A 17,022-nucleotide genomic window follows, 5' to 3' on the forward strand; every position below is an offset into this window, starting at 1 on the left:
CACTCAACACTTGTCTTGTATTTGTGGACCAACCGGGCTGCACAGAGCTAGGCCCACTGCAGCAGCACCAGCAGCATTCCTTCCTACATTTGTGTGAAGCTTGGCAACCAAAGGGGTGCCCCACTACCCTACTTCCTTGTGAAAGAGACCCCCAAACCCTCCCATGGACTTCCAGAACACCACCGCATTCACATCAAGAAAAGGCACGCCGCCTTTGAGCAAAGTCTTAAACCTTTGCACACATTCGCGGCTGTTCCCTCACCGCTGTTCCTTGCCAGGTTGTTGGCTAATATTGTGGAAATTACACTCTGTGCAGCTATGAGACTATTCTAAAAAGGGGATTTTTAGGGTCATTATTAAAGGATTTGCAAAAAAACAAAAATGATGGTTTGTCCAAAGCAATTTGAAAGCATGCAAACTGAGCAGTAAGGGAGAAATGTTTGCGGCTGACAGCTGTTTTGGTTGAAACCATTCGAGAGTGTGTGAGTGGATGTGTATTACTCATGTTGTGGGGACAAATCTGTTTCCACAGTCAAAGTAACCATAACGTAAATCATTAAATCTTAGGGTGAAGACTTGGGTTGAGGTACGCAGAGTAAGGTTAGGTTTAGGTTAAGGTTAGGGTGAGGCAAGTTGTGGTTATGGTTGGGGTGAGTCTCCAGGAAATGAATGCAAGTCAGTGTAACGTCCTCTGAAGTGATGGAAACACTGTATGTGTGTGTGTGTGTGTGTGTGTGTGTGTGTGTGTGTGTGTGTGTGTGTGTGTGTGTGTGTGTGCGCGTGAGAGAGAGTTTCGTGCTTGTATGCATTTACCATATCTAGCTCTTGGGAGACTCGTCTCTTGCGTAGCTCCTCCATCCGGTCACTGACGTCACTGAAGCAGGTGTTGTAGTACTCAGAGTACTCCTGGGCAAGGTCATCTATGTTACCCAGAGAACCATCCTGGAGAGAGGAAGAGAGGGAACGCTTTAGCCCGGGAACTACAACATCCTGAGCAAGGAAAGTCAATAAACTAATTCCACAGGGGGGGAAAAAAAAACGCCGCCATTGCAAAAACTCAACTCGGACAACTTGTTATTCCAACAGTCAAACACACAAAAACCTGACATAAAAACAAAAGAGAAACGAAATGCACTTGCTGATGTTGCTGATTCATCAACTTCTAGAGAAGCTGATGGGCACGCCCGATCCATCTTCTCCGATTACCTTAAGCGCAGCTTTATGAAACGACTGTCACGTACACGTACAATTAGTGGCATACAAGAGGCACCGGCAGACATTCATTTGAGTTAAACAGGGGGTGGCACAGGGTTACAAACATACTCGCTCACACATCACCAATCCAACACTGCTTCACAACAGTTAATGACACACACTCCCACAAACAGAAAAACCTGAAAAATACCCCATCCATAAAAGTTTATTCGTTATTTTCGGTTCCCATTCTCAGCCGACCATGGTATGATGCTGGCTTTTGTCTTTGTCGGGGCTCATATCAAGGATGCCCTTTACCTTCTCAGACATCCACAGATCTCCAAACCAAACACACTCTTCCGGTTAGCTGTAGTTTAGATCAGCACAGTTCCTGCCTTTGTGTGGAAGGCATGTGTTTGGGATTGAGGGAGGAAGCTGTGCTCCAAACAGTAAAGCCCTTACCTAGCGGCGCACTGTTTGTATATAATCTTGAAGGCTGGCCTCCAAGTTACTTTTGGAACCATTAAGAATGCAGCGGGGTCAATCGTGAGGTCTACGAAAATGAGTCGGCGTTACAAACTATCAACCCGAGGGGGCTGCATCATGAAGATAATGAAGCTGGCTGGGATCAGCTGCTTTCGCATGAGTCCGCGTTGAAAGCAAACGATCTGGGTTGTTGTCGGTGCAGTAATCTACCAAACTTTTCATGCTCCATAAAACCAGAATAATTAATTCCCTTAACGAAGCCCTTGAGAATTTCTGCAGGATGTAGAGCAATCTCTTTTGTACAATGTGGGAGAGGAGACTGACTCCCATCTCCTGCCTTGGTGAAAACGTAGGCCTTTCTGGCAGTGACGGCCGACTGTTGAATATTCATCAGTGTTGATCTAATCTGTGCCAGGCAGACAGCTAGCATTGAGTCACTGTGCAGGGTCCGAACAGTCTCTCTCAGTCTCTGTCTTTCTCAACCGGACTGCCTATCTGGGTGCCAGGCCACAAATGAATGGATCACTGTGAGTGAGTGTGCCACACACACACGCATACATACACACACAGGGGCATAGGGCCCTTGTGAACACACATTAGCATGCACACACATGCATGCTGGAGATTTCAAAAAACACCGGACCAAAACAAACTGATGCAGGCCAATCATATACAACACAGCTGAGTGGACAGAGATATGAAAAGGTAGTGACTGACTACTCCTTGAACACAACATCACCGACAAACACTTGTGTTCCATCTCAGAAGTCCAGTTTTGCTGGCTGCGATCTATCCTCCCACTCTCATTACTTGAGAAATCCTGTCCTGGCCAGACATATGGTCCGAGATGACTGAGATTCCCGGTGGGAGCACACACACATGCTTCTCCCTTCATTCCTCACATTGACTGAAAGCACGCTCTCATTACAGAACTCGGAGATGTTTTAATCGCCGTGACGTGCCATCACCGCGCTGAACTGGTTTGCCACATCCAGAAGATGAGAACGAACCCTGTCCTGATAAACTCTCGACTGAGTGAGGCGCTCCAGCTGGCGTCAACAGTGATCGATTAGTTGGGTCATAGCAGCAGAATTAGCTTATCAAGCCATTTTTCTGCTCCCACTCCCAACGCAAACACCAAATGTAAACCTCAGCTGCAGAGCTGCACATGCTTTGCTGTCCTCTGACTGATATGACTGCATGACTCCACGTGTGTGTGTGTGTGTGTGTGTGTGTGTGTGTGTGTGTAGATTACTGGGATTCCTCCAATACTACAGTGGCACGGCCTCACAAGCTGACCCAGGCACCCCACCTCGCCACCACCACCTTGTGTGCTCGGTTATGTATATCCACTGTGACACCGTACATGAAAACAAGCGCTTTTCAGAGAGAATCTATCAACGTGGGAGAGTAGGTGGGGGGGATCTGACTGTGGTCCACACATCCAGTTTGGAAACAGGGGCAGGGGGGTGGGGGGCAGAGGCTGGACAAGGGATGATTTGTGGGATACTGACTGAGGCAGCTGTGGGGTGAGAGGAGGATAAAACATCTGGAGTCTGGGAAGAAAAAAAAATCTGCATCTATGAGAGAGAGTCTATGGATGAGAGCTAAATCCCCCACAGCTTATCTGACCTGGAAAGCATGCCGGTTCCTCTGTGTTGGCACATTAAGCTAACTAATAACTCTTAAACAATTCTCACTCTTTGGAATGAATTAACCACAATAATTAACACATGTAATTTCACTGAGGTATGTTTGAAATGGAGTCCAACACTGTCACGGTTGACGTAACTACGTCTCCACCCTGGATGTGAGGGAGGCCAACTCCCAGTTTTGACTCGAACAAAAGCAACAATAGTTGTGCAAACACCCGAGCGAGAACATGCGAGCGACTTTGTGTGCATTTACAGTTCAGAGTCTACATGTGTTATTTACTCTTGATGCGACTCCCAATGTGCAGCTGAGATTTGTCAGACCTCGGCGAACCAAACAGTGTTGCATGTCCCTTCTGTTCCAAGACGCTGCGCTTAACCCGAAACAAATTGTTTTGTAACGTTATGGGATACTGCTGGAGAGGCTCGCTGTGGAAGACACTTGTGAGAAGCACTAGTCTGTGTAAAAGCCGTAATGACTGGGAGTTAGTGGCTGCCATGTTGCTCCACCATCAAAAACACAAATTACTGGTGTTGCACCACAGCGGATAAATATCTCAGTAATGCATGCCATGATTGCTACTCAAGACTGCACGAGAGGGGGTGGAGATGATTAGCATCCACGCCACTGTTCCAATATATTCATATATTTCACCCCTTGTCTCTCATGGAAAATCAAACATCTCCAGTTTTAGTGTTGGAATATAAATCTACATGCTCTTGAAAGCTGCACACATGAGAATACGAGCAGCATGACGGTCCAGTAGCTGCTTACTTAGCCATGGCATCCCTGGCAACCTTGCTACCGCAGAGGTTTGCCTCTTCAGACATTCAGTAAGTCAGTATAAAGCGGCCATTGTCACCGCTCACACACACTGGGGTGTGCTATTGCAGTAGCACGCACGCCACTGATAAACCCTAGTATTACGGCATATCTTTCATACATGTAATTTCTAAACAGTGTTATTAAGAGTGGTTGCTCTAATGTGTCTATATACTGAATGTATGTTTTCTTGTTGGGGTGGTGGAAAACATTCCCTGAGGACTACACCTTTACTTTTACATTTCACATCATAAAAACTTATTTCTAGTATTCCAGATAAAAACACACTGAGAGCGAATGTGCAGTCCACAGCTGAGGTGACAATTTCTTTAAGACAAGACTGACTGACTGGCGCACCATTCAGCCAATCTCTTGCAAAGTTATTAAAAAATTCCACAGCCAGCATGCAAGGTACTGATAACTTCGGTCTCGTTGCGTGCTTTGGAATCGCTGCCAAGGCGCGATCAGTTTACACTCAAGTCGTGTTTTCGGCATCACGTTAGATGTTGCAAAGTCTCCCAGGGAAAGTGCTTGTTTACTGCAACCATCAGCCCGGTGCCTTAGATGGTTATTCTGGTCTGTTCGTTGTGTCATCATTCAGGGGCTTAGTTATGTAGGGGTTGAATGGTAGTGTACAGGGTGTTAACTATTGTTACAGGGCTGGCCTTGTGACTACCCCCTCTCTAGGGGAAAGAACAATGACGGTTTACAATAGAGCCAAGCATCTGACGCAATATTAGAACGTCGGTAGTATGATCCCTTCCCCTTTCTACGCAAGGCAGGTTGAAGCTGCCACTCTCTTGTTTTGTGTTGCATTGTACTACTGTTTCATCGAGAAGAGAACCAATAGAATTGTCCACATTCATCCTGAGTCATGGATACACCATCCTAGACCCAACCCGCAACGAATCGCCTGTTCAACAGTCTCACTCGAATCATCATTAAAGCAATAGCACGTAATCAATCCTTTACTCCACCCAGCCCTCTATCCATTCCAGTTCCCGCGGCTCCTCTGACAGCAAAGATCTGACCACCCCCATTTCTTTTTCCTGGGCTGGAACAGTAGCGTCGCTGCGCTGCCAACCAATCATATAAAACAGCCCAGAAAGATAAGTGAAGTCAGATATGAGGAATCTGGGAAAAGATAAGTGAAGGCGGCTGGATGAAAACACAAGAGGGTGCTGCTCATGCGCCATATTGCATCACCCAACCACGTTGGACGCACTGGAGGATTTCACAAAACGCAGAGCCTGGCGAAGTCTGACTAAAAGATGGAGCGTCGGCAATGCGATCCAACGGGGGGAAGCTGTCGAGGAAGGCGAAGCCAGGGGGCTACAGCCCACCCCTTTTAGAGGGCTTCCTGAGGATATCCGTGGCTTGAGCAGAACAGTGCTCTGCCATCCCAGCAGAGGAAACCTGCCAGATCTCTGTGTGACCTCAATAATGAGACCAGTCAGGGGAGGGGGGGCAAGAGAGGAGTGAGCTGAGTTGACAATAGACAAAATTAGGCTATGATAGACTGTGTTAGAGCATTACTGGCCAAGATATAAAGTGGTCTAGCTAACCATGGTTTGGCAGGAAAGGGACTGAAGCATATGCTGCCACTCTGTATGAAGTGCTATGTGGGAGGAAGCACATAGGATCACCTCATCTAACCATATGTTTCCCAGACACAATCAATAATCATGTCTCCAGAGTATGCATCCGATCTTTAGGTTTGCAGATGAAGCGCTGTCTGGTGCACAATCAGTGTTTTCCAAATGGACGAGCTCCCACCCACGCTGCGTGAAACACCTCAAACAGAAAAAGGATTCTCTGCAGACAAGTAAAATATTTCCACAAGGCTTTGGCTCGAGACCACCTTTCAAGCAATAGAGGTTCCTTTCAGAGGAGCAAAGAGGGACTAATGGATGACCGTCAGCTGTCTAGGTTTGTGATCAGATCATCAAGACTGGGAAAATGAGCAGAATTAGAAGCTTGCCATCGGCGAAGGCATGCCTGAAAATCTCTCCACTCCGTTTAACTGAGAAATGCAGTTATTCCTGATAAAACCGAACTCCACAGGCTCATCGAGCATTAGCCGAAGGAGGTGCAACGGAGTGGAACTGGAATGGATTATGATGGAGATCCCGAAGTCTGCGCGGGGGCACACCTCAAAAAACATTACACATCACGCTGACACAGATTGCAGCTCCCAGTCAGGCAGTTTTAATGTGGCTCATTTAACATTCGATAAAGAGACTTCAGATCTGAGGATGAAAAAAACCCTCATGTCTCCAGAAGTGGGGTGGGACTAAAAGCAAATCCCCATTCAAACATCTGTAAATCCAACCACTTGGAACAGCTATAGCTCCTGCACCATACCGTCCCAAACTGCCTTTGACTCTTAATTAGCTCAAGGGATATTTACTCGGCTTCGACCGCAAATAAATGACTGGCTTACTTAGGTATTCTTATTAAACACATTCCACAACAGGCTGCTGTGTGTGGTTAACCTCAAAGGCCGGGGCCCCTCAGAGAAATACGGCAGGCCGGAGCTCCCTTTGATTTAGAGTCAAAACATGACAAAAACTTGTTTTGAGGGTCCAAATGTAGATGACATTATGTGGACGAACTCTTTTGCCGTCAGCTGTTTTAATGCTCGGCAGCCATCTCTTGAGAGTAGTTTTTTAAGGTCGTGGTGTGTGCTGAAACATATCGTAATCAAAGACATACAGTAAAGCATGTGGACCAGATCTTTATCAGAGTAGATGTCAATCTGTACAAGCATGCGGGCCTGTTGTCACGTGAGGGGAGCCGAGACCGAGCACGTTTGCATCAGTGAGTTAAGTTGGGTCAACAAGACTTGGAGCACACCCAAATTTTAAGAGGGCATTCCCGTATAGGCTCCCGAGCAAAACAAAAGGCATTGAATGTCACACAGCAATGGTTATATATAGCAGATCCATTTAGAATTATGGTGTTCATTGTCCTCAGGATAGTCATCTCATAGAGCATTGAGCCTGAGCACATTGTTAGGTTTGTTATAAAAAGACAATTTAACTTGTTCTTTTTCTGAGAATATAGCAATAGGCCAAAAGGTTGAAAAATCCACCCAAGATACCCTTTTAAAGCAGTGAAAATATAATCTTATGCACTCATCCACAAGCACAGGAATACTGAAAAGAAATGACATCATGTCTTACTGGAAACCATTATGTTTACATGAATTGCGGCTGCAAGCTGCCATCAGGCCAAGCAACTAATCACCAAAAGCCCGTTCACTCTCAGAGAGGAGCAACCAACAGAAAATCACACATTATCACGGCTGTCGACCGGCTGACAGGACGGCAGATCAATTTCCATACTTTCACCCTTCAAATCGTTTTGTCGGAAAATAAGATGGTCACAGCGATCCGAGCCTTCCCGAGACCCGAGACATAAGCATGTAAAGTGATACAGAACGTGGAGCGAGATGCCAACAGAGGCCGAGGCCAGTGATTTTGAAATAATATGCGAGTGTGCTATGTCTGCTGGCGCTGTGGCTAATGGTTTAGAAATAACCTAAGAGGGTGCTGCAGGATGTTTATTGGCAGGACAGTTCGATACTTAGCGTTACGCTGCGTTCATGACCTCCAACGTGCTGATGTTGGCAAGAACGGACGCGTTTCTTATCAATCGGTGAAAACTGGAAAAGTTTAAGGGATTGCCATGATTGGCCATAAAATAGTGGAGGTGGGTGCATGTGACACATGTTTGTCAAGAACAAAAGAGTTCAAAAAGCTTGTTTCTGCTGTGTGTGTGTGTGTGTGTGTGTTTCGGCTCAAGGGGGAGATTGTCAAAGATGAGCACAGCCTTGCAGACATTTGCCTTGAGAGCAATAAATCTGGATAAATTGCCTGGCTGGGAGCCAGGTCTCCCACCCGGTGTCACAGGCCAGGACAGCCTCCCCCCTCCTACGTGCACACACACACTCACACTCCTGCATTTTCACACCATTCACATTTTCAGTGCCAGACCAAACCAAATTAACACCTCTGTCTCTAAGCAGACTGGAAGTGACTGCGACACATTTGGTCAGCAGATCAATCAGAGCCCTCAGCCTGTAAACTCAAGACTGCTTCGGCAAACAAAAGAGCGGCGTGGAAGAAAAGTGCATCGTTACAACACACAGCGTCTGCAAGGCCACAAGGCACAAACATGGAAAGGAGGGTAAATCTGAAAACAGCAGTTTCCAAAGATAACAGGGCACTCAAAACCTCTTTAGATGCAGAGGAGCTGAAACATTGTGGAAAATCAAATTTTAACTTATAATGTTAAAATAAAAAAATCTTTCCCTAAAGACCACAGCATGTATCTGGTATCTAGTAATCTAGCAGAGGTCCTGAGCACTTCTAGTTTCTGGTTTGGTTCTGTTATCATCTGGACACCAATGCAGACACATCTCTCATGGAGGCCTCGGCCACGGGACCCTGTTTAACTTGGAGAAACACTGGAGCAACTGGCCGAGCAGCAACACATAAATGAGCTCTTCCAACGGAAACAATGTAGTGTGGAGGCACACTAAATGCACAACAGCCACAGAGAGCATGGCAGAACACACACACACACACACACACACACACACACACACACACACACACACAGTACAAAGGGTTAATCTGTCAATGTGTTACATACCATCCTGTTTGCATTGAGATCCGACCGACTCAACAGTATGAAATCGTCACTGGCAGCCCACCGCAGCTAAAGCACCTGAAGCACGCACCACATGCAGGAAAGTGGTGCATGTGCGACTTTGGGCCTATAAGGACGCGCCAGGCTTGTTTTGATGCGTGATTTGCATGCACCGACTCGTTGGCCACACAGTCACACATTCGGCAAATCAGTGTCGGCTTCGAGGATGCGGGTGAAAACTCTCAGCTAGCTGCGAGTCTATGATGTCAGCTTATGATCGCGTCACCCCTCCCCCCAAAACTTACCAGCATCCCCATGACGTCCGTCCACAGTTGGGAAAAGCTGTCGGACGCGGCGGCGCTGTCTGCCTGGGGCTCATCAGAAGGCGCACCGGCCCCCTGATCACCTTCCATAATGTTAGAAGAGTTTGTGTCCAGTCAGACGAATCTGGCGCAATCCAAGCCCACAGGCAGGGGCCTGATCGCAAGCAATAAACGGGATGTCCGTGCCGAGGCTGCTCCTACAGAAAGTTGCCCTTGACGCACCGGTGAAATGCTCCAACATAGTTTGGCACGATCCGAAGTTTAGTGCGTAAATTGCGCCCTGGCATGTTTACAAAACTCCCGCGACAACTCGTACGTCGACTTCAAAGGAAGGAAAGGCGCAGAAGAAAAGAAAGGCGGCCTTGAGTTGTGCGGACCCACCACAGGTCATCCGTCTGAAAACTACCGAGCGGGGTGTTCCCTGCTCCGGAGTCCGCACCGCACGGATCCGTGCCCGGGCATAAACCAAACACCACACCGGGGGCGTGGGGGGAGAAGTCGTCCAAGTGGGCCAGAAGTTTTCGAAAAAGTTGTTCGGAATTCTTTGACGAGTGACAGAAAACTTTCTAAACCAGTGGAGCGAGCGCACATAAGCTTATTTCCATTAAAAAACTCGAGTGAGCGAACGCCCGGAGCTCAGAGCAAAATCCTCCAAACACTGCGCCTCCCCCTCTCTTCACCCGCCGACTCTCTCTCTCTTTCTCTCACACACTCCTCCCAACAAAACATTAGAGCAGAAAAAAAAACACTTGTCAGAGGCACAATGACTAGAAATGAAGCCACACTGACGAATCCTTAATATTCCAATAATCACTTACAGTCATGAGATCTTATTCATATCATGACTTCTATTTCTTTGAGTAATGAAACATCATTTGACCCTATGACACTTTATTTTCACTCTGAATATGATTCTCATGATTCTGTGAGATCAAACGTCTGATGTACTCAGCAGTGAGTTTGTACAAAACCCTACTTACAGATGATTTTTATGTCCCTATTGCCTTCTATGAACGTTTTATATCTTGAGTTTATAGTTTCACTGACAGCAGTACATTCTCTTAAAGCCATTACAAGAGTACAGTTAAGGGTTGATGTGTTTTGTTGTTTTTTTTTTTTTGCGGCCAAGAAAACGTTTTATCTCATGCTGACACGGCTTTCCACCAATACGTCTCTCCAGCCAGCACTGAATGGGGACTGTGAACAAAGCACATTCTCCACACAATTGAATGAAAAACAAAAAAAAGCGCATGGGAAAAGTGATTTGAGGGGATGACGCATACTGTGCCCTTTGCCTGGCGTAAATCTGGTCCAAATGCTGCACAATAACACACACACAAAAAAACAAAAAAACAGGAAATTTTGACTTAATTTGAGTTATTTTTTTATCTTAGGATGGCTACACACAAACATTTGAAGTTTGTACACAACGTAATGATCTCTGTGCCGCTGATCTCATTTGAATACAAGTGGGATAAAAAAGAAGCACGTAATGTACAAGCATGAAATTGCACAGCTATCTTGTCTGATCAGCCTTTGTTGCGCTCCCTCTAGCAGGCGAGTCCATTGTAATGAAGAAGTCCAGAGACTCTATCTCTGATTCTCCCTGTTGTTGTCAGGGGCACATTTTCTCAGAGCGGCAACAGCTGCTGGGTCTTGTGACAGACGCCAGGAGGACCAGAGATAGAGCGAGCCGGAGAGTGAGACTGAGCATTTTAAAATCGCAGCTCCTCAAGTCAGCTCCCTCTCCCTGGGCTTTCAAGTCGGCCTAAAACGCCGCTTCGCCTGCTGTTTGTCGGGTAGGCAGACAACGCCACATGCATCGAGGGCATGCATTTAAGAGCCGGGGCACAAAGGATCAGAGCAGAAGAAACATTAACCCCGCATTCCTTTCTGTAACCACGTAAAAGGTGATCAGTTACGCAATAATCCCCGAAAGCTACAGTTTCACCTGTAGTGCAAGGGGATATGTGATACGGCCTACTGTGGATTATGCAGGAGGCGAAGGGCTCCCACACGTTTCGCTGACAGTCTATCTGATGAACATGCAGTATTAAAAAGAGTCTGCAGCCACAGTAGCATCTCTGTGAGTGTTTTGTTCACAGCGATAACGATAGCATGTTGATGTTTAACAGGCGCATCATCTTTGTTTAGCGTGTTAGCATGCTAACATGGGCTGATTAGCACAAAACGCAAAGTACAGCAGAGGCCGGTGGGGATGACATTAGTTTAGCAGGTATTTGGTCATAAACCGAGAAAAGATCAGGGGATCAACATTTTTTACCATTCATCTTATAGGGACCATGCATGCTTGTAGAGAATTTCACAGCAAGCCGTTAAATACTTGTCAACACATGGTGGCGCAAGAGGAACAGACACAATATCCAAAGTCAGTAGGATTCATCCTCTGGGAACCACGAACAGCAATGAAAAACTTCATGCTAATTCATCCAATATTTGAGGAGACATTCTAGTCTGGACCAGTGCAGTTGCAGCTGCACCAGAAATTCCACCTTGTTATGCAAGTGGCTCCACTTTGCTGGCACTGATCATTCCCTGCATATACAGTATCATGGCTCAAAGTGTGTGTAGGTGAAGAATGACTTTTACAGGCTGTGGGTGAGCGGCAGCTGCTCAACAGTATCCTGCTTACAGTCTAAACACACAGAGCGCACGCTCACACAAGAGCAGCTTTGTTGGCCGGCGAGCCGACAACCCGGGGGTCTCCGCTGCAGACCTCACATCTGTAACCTCGGTGACAGCAGCAGCAAGCCCTGGGACTGCTAGTGTGCCTGTGTGTGTGTGTGTGTGTGTCCTTGCTGCCATTACATCATTGCACCGTCCATCAGTCTTTCTCTTTCTAAAGAGCGGTGACCACGTTGTGTTTTCTGAGGCACCACCCAGCTAAAAAAAAGGGTGTTGGAAGCACCCCCCCCCCCCCAACCTCGGCACACACATACTCACCACTCAATGCGAGCAAACACTCTTCCTGCCAAATCCCCCCCTTACCCAAATACAAGACAGTGTGACCCCACCTGGACCAACTCAAACAGAGGGGTCAAACTGTTAATGAGGAGAGGAGGAAGCCTGTTGACTCAGTGCACACTCATCAAACACTGATGGTGTGTGTGTGTGTGTGTGTGTGTGTGTGTGTGTGCGTGTGTGTGGATACCAGCTTTCCCCTCCTCTCTTCACACGAGCCGCAAATCAAGGTGTCACGTTGCCAGACGAGAGGAAACAAAAGCCGCTCGCCAGTGATTTCACCACATGCTAATCGCCAATTTATTGCATGTTAAGAGAGTCGTCTCCTCCGATCGTCTCCTCGGAAAAGATGCGAACATTTGGTCAGAAATGAGGACAAAATTCGGAGCATATGAACATGCGGCGGATACGCCTGCAAACAATTCACAGCGTCCATAAATGTGCGCTGAAAGTGGGATGTGGGAGCTAAGCTCATTTCATGGTTCTCAAAAATATATAGGGGGCTCTTTCACGAAAAGGATGATGTCATGAATAGAAATTGCTAGCATGGGTTACTTTGAACACGGTCTTTAAAGCCTCGGGACTTGGACTGGATCCTGATGGGTGTCAAGTATTAAAGTTATCTTGACACCTTCCCTGTCTTTCATCTACCTTCTTTCATCTCTTCTACTATCTATTATTCTGTCTATTATTAATAGTTTCATTGTCTCATCATGCATTCTTCCTCTCCTGCGCTGATCCCACTGGGTTGCTGTGGGATGGGAGGGGAAACTAGACCGCGTCATCAGGTTTGGGACAGAGCAGGAAAACCTCGAGAGTCGATGGGAGACAGGAAGCATTTCTGTCAGCCGCTCGTTTTACATGCCGAAGTTGCTTCAGGCCTGGGGTGACGATGTACGTGACTATTTGCTCAATACAAATCAGTTAAAAACAAGCGTATTTTCACAAATTGGGAGTAAGATCAGAAGCCTGCAGGTTCTGGATGTCCCACAAATGACGCATCGCTTTAATAACCCTGTTTCATGTTTGAGATTGACAGCAGGAGCACATTTCCAACAGGCCAGGACAAGGCAAAACCTCCCCTTTGGAGTCCCCTCTAAAAGGGATCAGCATGTGTTTCTTGCAGGTATCATGACAGATGTGTAGGACCTCACAACTGAATCAACTGATCTCCCTTCAATAACCACTCAAACCCTCCCACAGGCTAAACAATGTAAAGATAAACTTCGTCAGTTCGGTAGATCAAATGCACTTGGCCTGGATTACCGTGCATCGCAGAGTGTCATTTTTCTAGTTAAGATGACTCAGCAGGAGTATCACAAAACCCAGGCAGCGTGTCTAAACACACTCAAAACTGGTAAGAGCAGACAGAGGAGAGAATAGTGAGGAGGAGCAGATGGAAGATAAAGGTCTGGGAAGAGTTAGAGAGGAGAGAAAGAGTCTTTACAGCTGGTCAAATAATAACTAGCATCAAACTGATATAAGTTAATATATACTTATGGAATATTATGAGTATACAGTTGATTTAGAGGTTGTTTACCTCGTAATGATGTCCACCAGTATTTAGTTCTAACCATGGGTGGAGGTAGAGCTAAGAGGAGGCAAAGGAAAGAGGCAGCGAGTGAGGAGAAAAAGGAGACGGAGATAGAAAAAGAATGCAGATGGTCTTGAAGCAGAGCAGGGCTGGACCTCCCCTGATAGTGAGAGTGACCCTTCCTGGGGGTCAGCAACCCCCGGGCCTTAAAAATAGCCCCTGGGGGAGCCGAGCACCGTGCTGGCAGGGATGATTAACAACATGGTGGACAGGCATCGAGGGCGGCACCAGCGCACTTAAGGAATGCAAGACACGACCACACAGGCCTGACATACATTCTGCATATAACACATTGATAGATTCAGCAGTAGCACAACAGCTGTGAGGTTAATCACATGCATCCTCCAGATTTTAAAGACATCAAATGCTAAAAGCCTGGCGATTCATCTGGTGTTCGCCTCTGTTTTTGCTCCAATCCATACCTTCATCTATCAATAACCCTCCGCCATTTTTCATATCAGCACATACAGGTTTTCTAGCCGCAGCCTAATTGGATCGCACGTCCCAAACCCTCATCTCTTAGTTCTCAGCACACCTTCTCTTTATGAATAATTGGGATCAAGATTTTCACATCATTAATTCTGCTTAGTCGATGGGTCAAAGGCCTGACGGTCCCCTGGCATTTCCTTTGAAGCAGCCTGGATGTAAGCATTTGTTATTCTTATTTATCCCTGTGTGTGCGTATAGCTGTGTTTATGTGCTTTCCAATGTGCACAAATTTGTGTGTGTGTGTGTGTGTGTGTGTGTGTGTGAGATGAGTGGGCGGCCAGGGCAGCCCCACCGTGCTTCACACACCGCTGAGTCTTGTGTGGGAGTTATCACACAAGCCCAATTAGCATGACAACTAATTACTGCTTCCTCGGTCCCCTCCCCCAGCTGAGCAACTCATTAAATTAAATCAACACAGTGGTCTTCCCACTGAAAACAATGCTTTCAGGGAGTAATAATGAACGCCCGGTGCTTGCTGTTTGTGTGCTCTCCGTATTACTTTTCATAGGGCAGTCAACCATAACAACGGAGTCTTTTGAAAGCCGGGGATGTGTTTACATCTAACATCGACGCGAGGAATCACTTCTGGGTTAGAGGGAGAGGCGCAGAGGAGAGAGAGGAAGAGGAAGACGATTGAGAGAACGTGAGATGAACGCACACACTGAGAGCAACATCAAATGGAGGGAGAGAGATGAAGGTCTGCCTGGGGCACGAGGTGCAAGTGATAACCAGCTGTTTGTAGCACGACACACACTGTCTGTCAAGACTCTTCAAAGAGCTTGCGCAGCGTGCATGTCAGAAAAAAAAGAAAAAATCAACCTGGATATGGGGGCAATGTCGAGGAAAGCGCGCAGAATCTGCACACCTGCCCCGGCGGAGTGTGGCGATGCAGGAATTCAGGGCAGAGAACAATAAATGTCGGTGTCGCTGAGATGCAGCGGGGATAGAGGAAAACAGAGCGGCGGGTTCCCAAGGTTCCTGAAGCTCTCGAGCAGCATGACCTGCTGCCGACATTGTGATTCAGACAAAACATTTTCGTTGGAATTCTCTCCTCACATTCTCCGTGTTGCATTTAAGTGAATCCGACATTCAGCTCTAAGAGTTCTGTGTGCGTTGGCAAATTAAAAATTATATTGTGCCTCCCACGGCAAGCATTTCCGAGTAGGATTTGCAAGAGGTAAATCTGTGCTTTTGTTCATGCGGCGGCAACTGCAGGTCTCTTCCGTGTGCTTTCTGCAGAAAAACAGCGATGTGAAAACAAAGCATATTTCCGCTAAGCCCTGGATTCCCTGATTCTCCATGCGGCGTACGCCTCCGTGGCCATGTGGCAGATGATTGTGTTACACTGTTCTGTGTGTGCGTGGACAGACATTCCAGGGTGTTTGAATCAGGCGCGACTGAAAGGACAGATGTTGTTTTGGATGAAAGCGAGCTTCCAGAGGTATGAGCTGCGCTGTGCGAAACGCCCGAGTCCTCAGACTGAGTCCTTCGCGTTTTGAGCTTGTGAAACATAAACAAAACAGAATGTGATAACTTGCTAATCCTTTCTGACGTAAACTCAATTGAAAACAGCACAGCAAGGCGATACACTAAATGTTTTGTCTCATCAGCTTCGCTGAGTTTTGTAAATATCTGCTTATTCTGAATTAGATGCAGCAACACGTTTCAAACAAGTTGGGGCAGGAGCGACAAAAGACGGAAAGTTGTGGAATGCTCCAAAAACACCTGTTTGGAACGTTCCACAGGTAAACAGGTTGATTGGTAACAGGTGATAGCTTCATGATTGGGTATGAAAGGAGCATCCTGGAAAGGCTCAGTTGTTCAGAAGCGAGGATGGAGGGAGGTTCACCACTTTGTGAACACATGATGGTGTAAAGGATGTTACTACATGGGCTCAGGAACACTTCGCAAAGCCGTTGTCAGTAAACAGTTTGTTTGCAAATGCATTGTTTTTATTTCCATGTTGTATTTGCAGGCAGGGATGCATGTTTGAAAGAGGAACGGCCAAGAGAGAAGAGCAAACTGCACCTTTGTCAAAATGCTGTTCACAGCCGGGCTTGAAAACAACAAGAACGGGGCATGCGTGCTTGTTTGTTTGCTTGCTTGTTTGTGTGCGTGAGTGAGGGCGCCCACAGGTGCAGACAGTGGAGATGTGTTGGTCCCACTGTGGATGGAGGTCATGAGACTCGGCTGGCAGCTGTGTTGGTGTCAGCGTGGCGGTGCCAGGCTGAGAGCTAGTGTCCAGTGTGTCATGCATTCGACCGGTCAGCTCGCTCTGTGCGCTGGGGCTCTGCACGAGGTGTAACACCAGTTTCACAGTCAGGAAAGAGCATTTGAGTGGTCCAGAATCATACATTACTCTTACCGCTTCCTGTCGTCTCACTTATTACTACATGGAAATTAAAAAAAATCACATTACAGTAAAACTAACTGTTACTCTGGTTAGATTTCCTACATTTTACTACAACTGAGTAATGACTGACTGTAGCTCTAGCTGTCTGATATATAAAAAAGCACCCTAGACTGCTAGTTCACAGCACACATCACATCACAACCCTGACTGGTATGAACATGGCCAGAGTTTGTTGTCTATTTGGATCCTAATTAGCTGTTCCCTTGGTAGTAGTTACTCTTCCTGAGTCAAAACACTCGCGCTTGAATCATAGTGAGAAGGTCTTCTTTGAAGATTAAAAACTGGTCAGTTTTGAGCATTATGGGGATTTTTTTTACACAATCTGCTTCCTTAGCACTGTATCTGATTAGACTACACTCACTGAAGGTCATGGAAGGTGCCTTAAATCTTAAAACAACCCAGAGACGCTG

At 46.7% G+C, this 17,022-nt stretch overlaps 1 protein-coding gene across 3 annotated transcripts in view; it reads right to left on the bottom strand.

The window, feature by feature from the left end:
• sash1a (SAM and SH3 domain containing 1a) overlaps positions 1–17,022 on the bottom strand; it is a 155,016-nt gene that overhangs the window by 40,484 nt on the left and 97,510 nt on the right. For 2 of the 3 annotated variants that reach the window (XM_041958350.1, XM_041958348.1), the window contains exon 2: positions 814–942. In XM_041958350.1, coding sequence (XP_041814284.1) covers positions 814–942 — 129 coding nt within the window. Of the gene's footprint in view, positions 1–813; positions 943–9,116; positions 9,777–17,022 lie in introns of those variants that run through there. The other variant, XM_041958351.1, reaches the window with a different exon arrangement.

The sequence above is a fragment of the Chelmon rostratus genome, chromosome 18, assembly GCF_017976325.1.
Source record: "Chelmon rostratus isolate fCheRos1 chromosome 18, fCheRos1.pri, whole genome shotgun sequence".
NCBI classification, from domain to species: domain Eukaryota; kingdom Metazoa; phylum Chordata; class Actinopteri; order Chaetodontiformes; family Chaetodontidae; genus Chelmon; species Chelmon rostratus.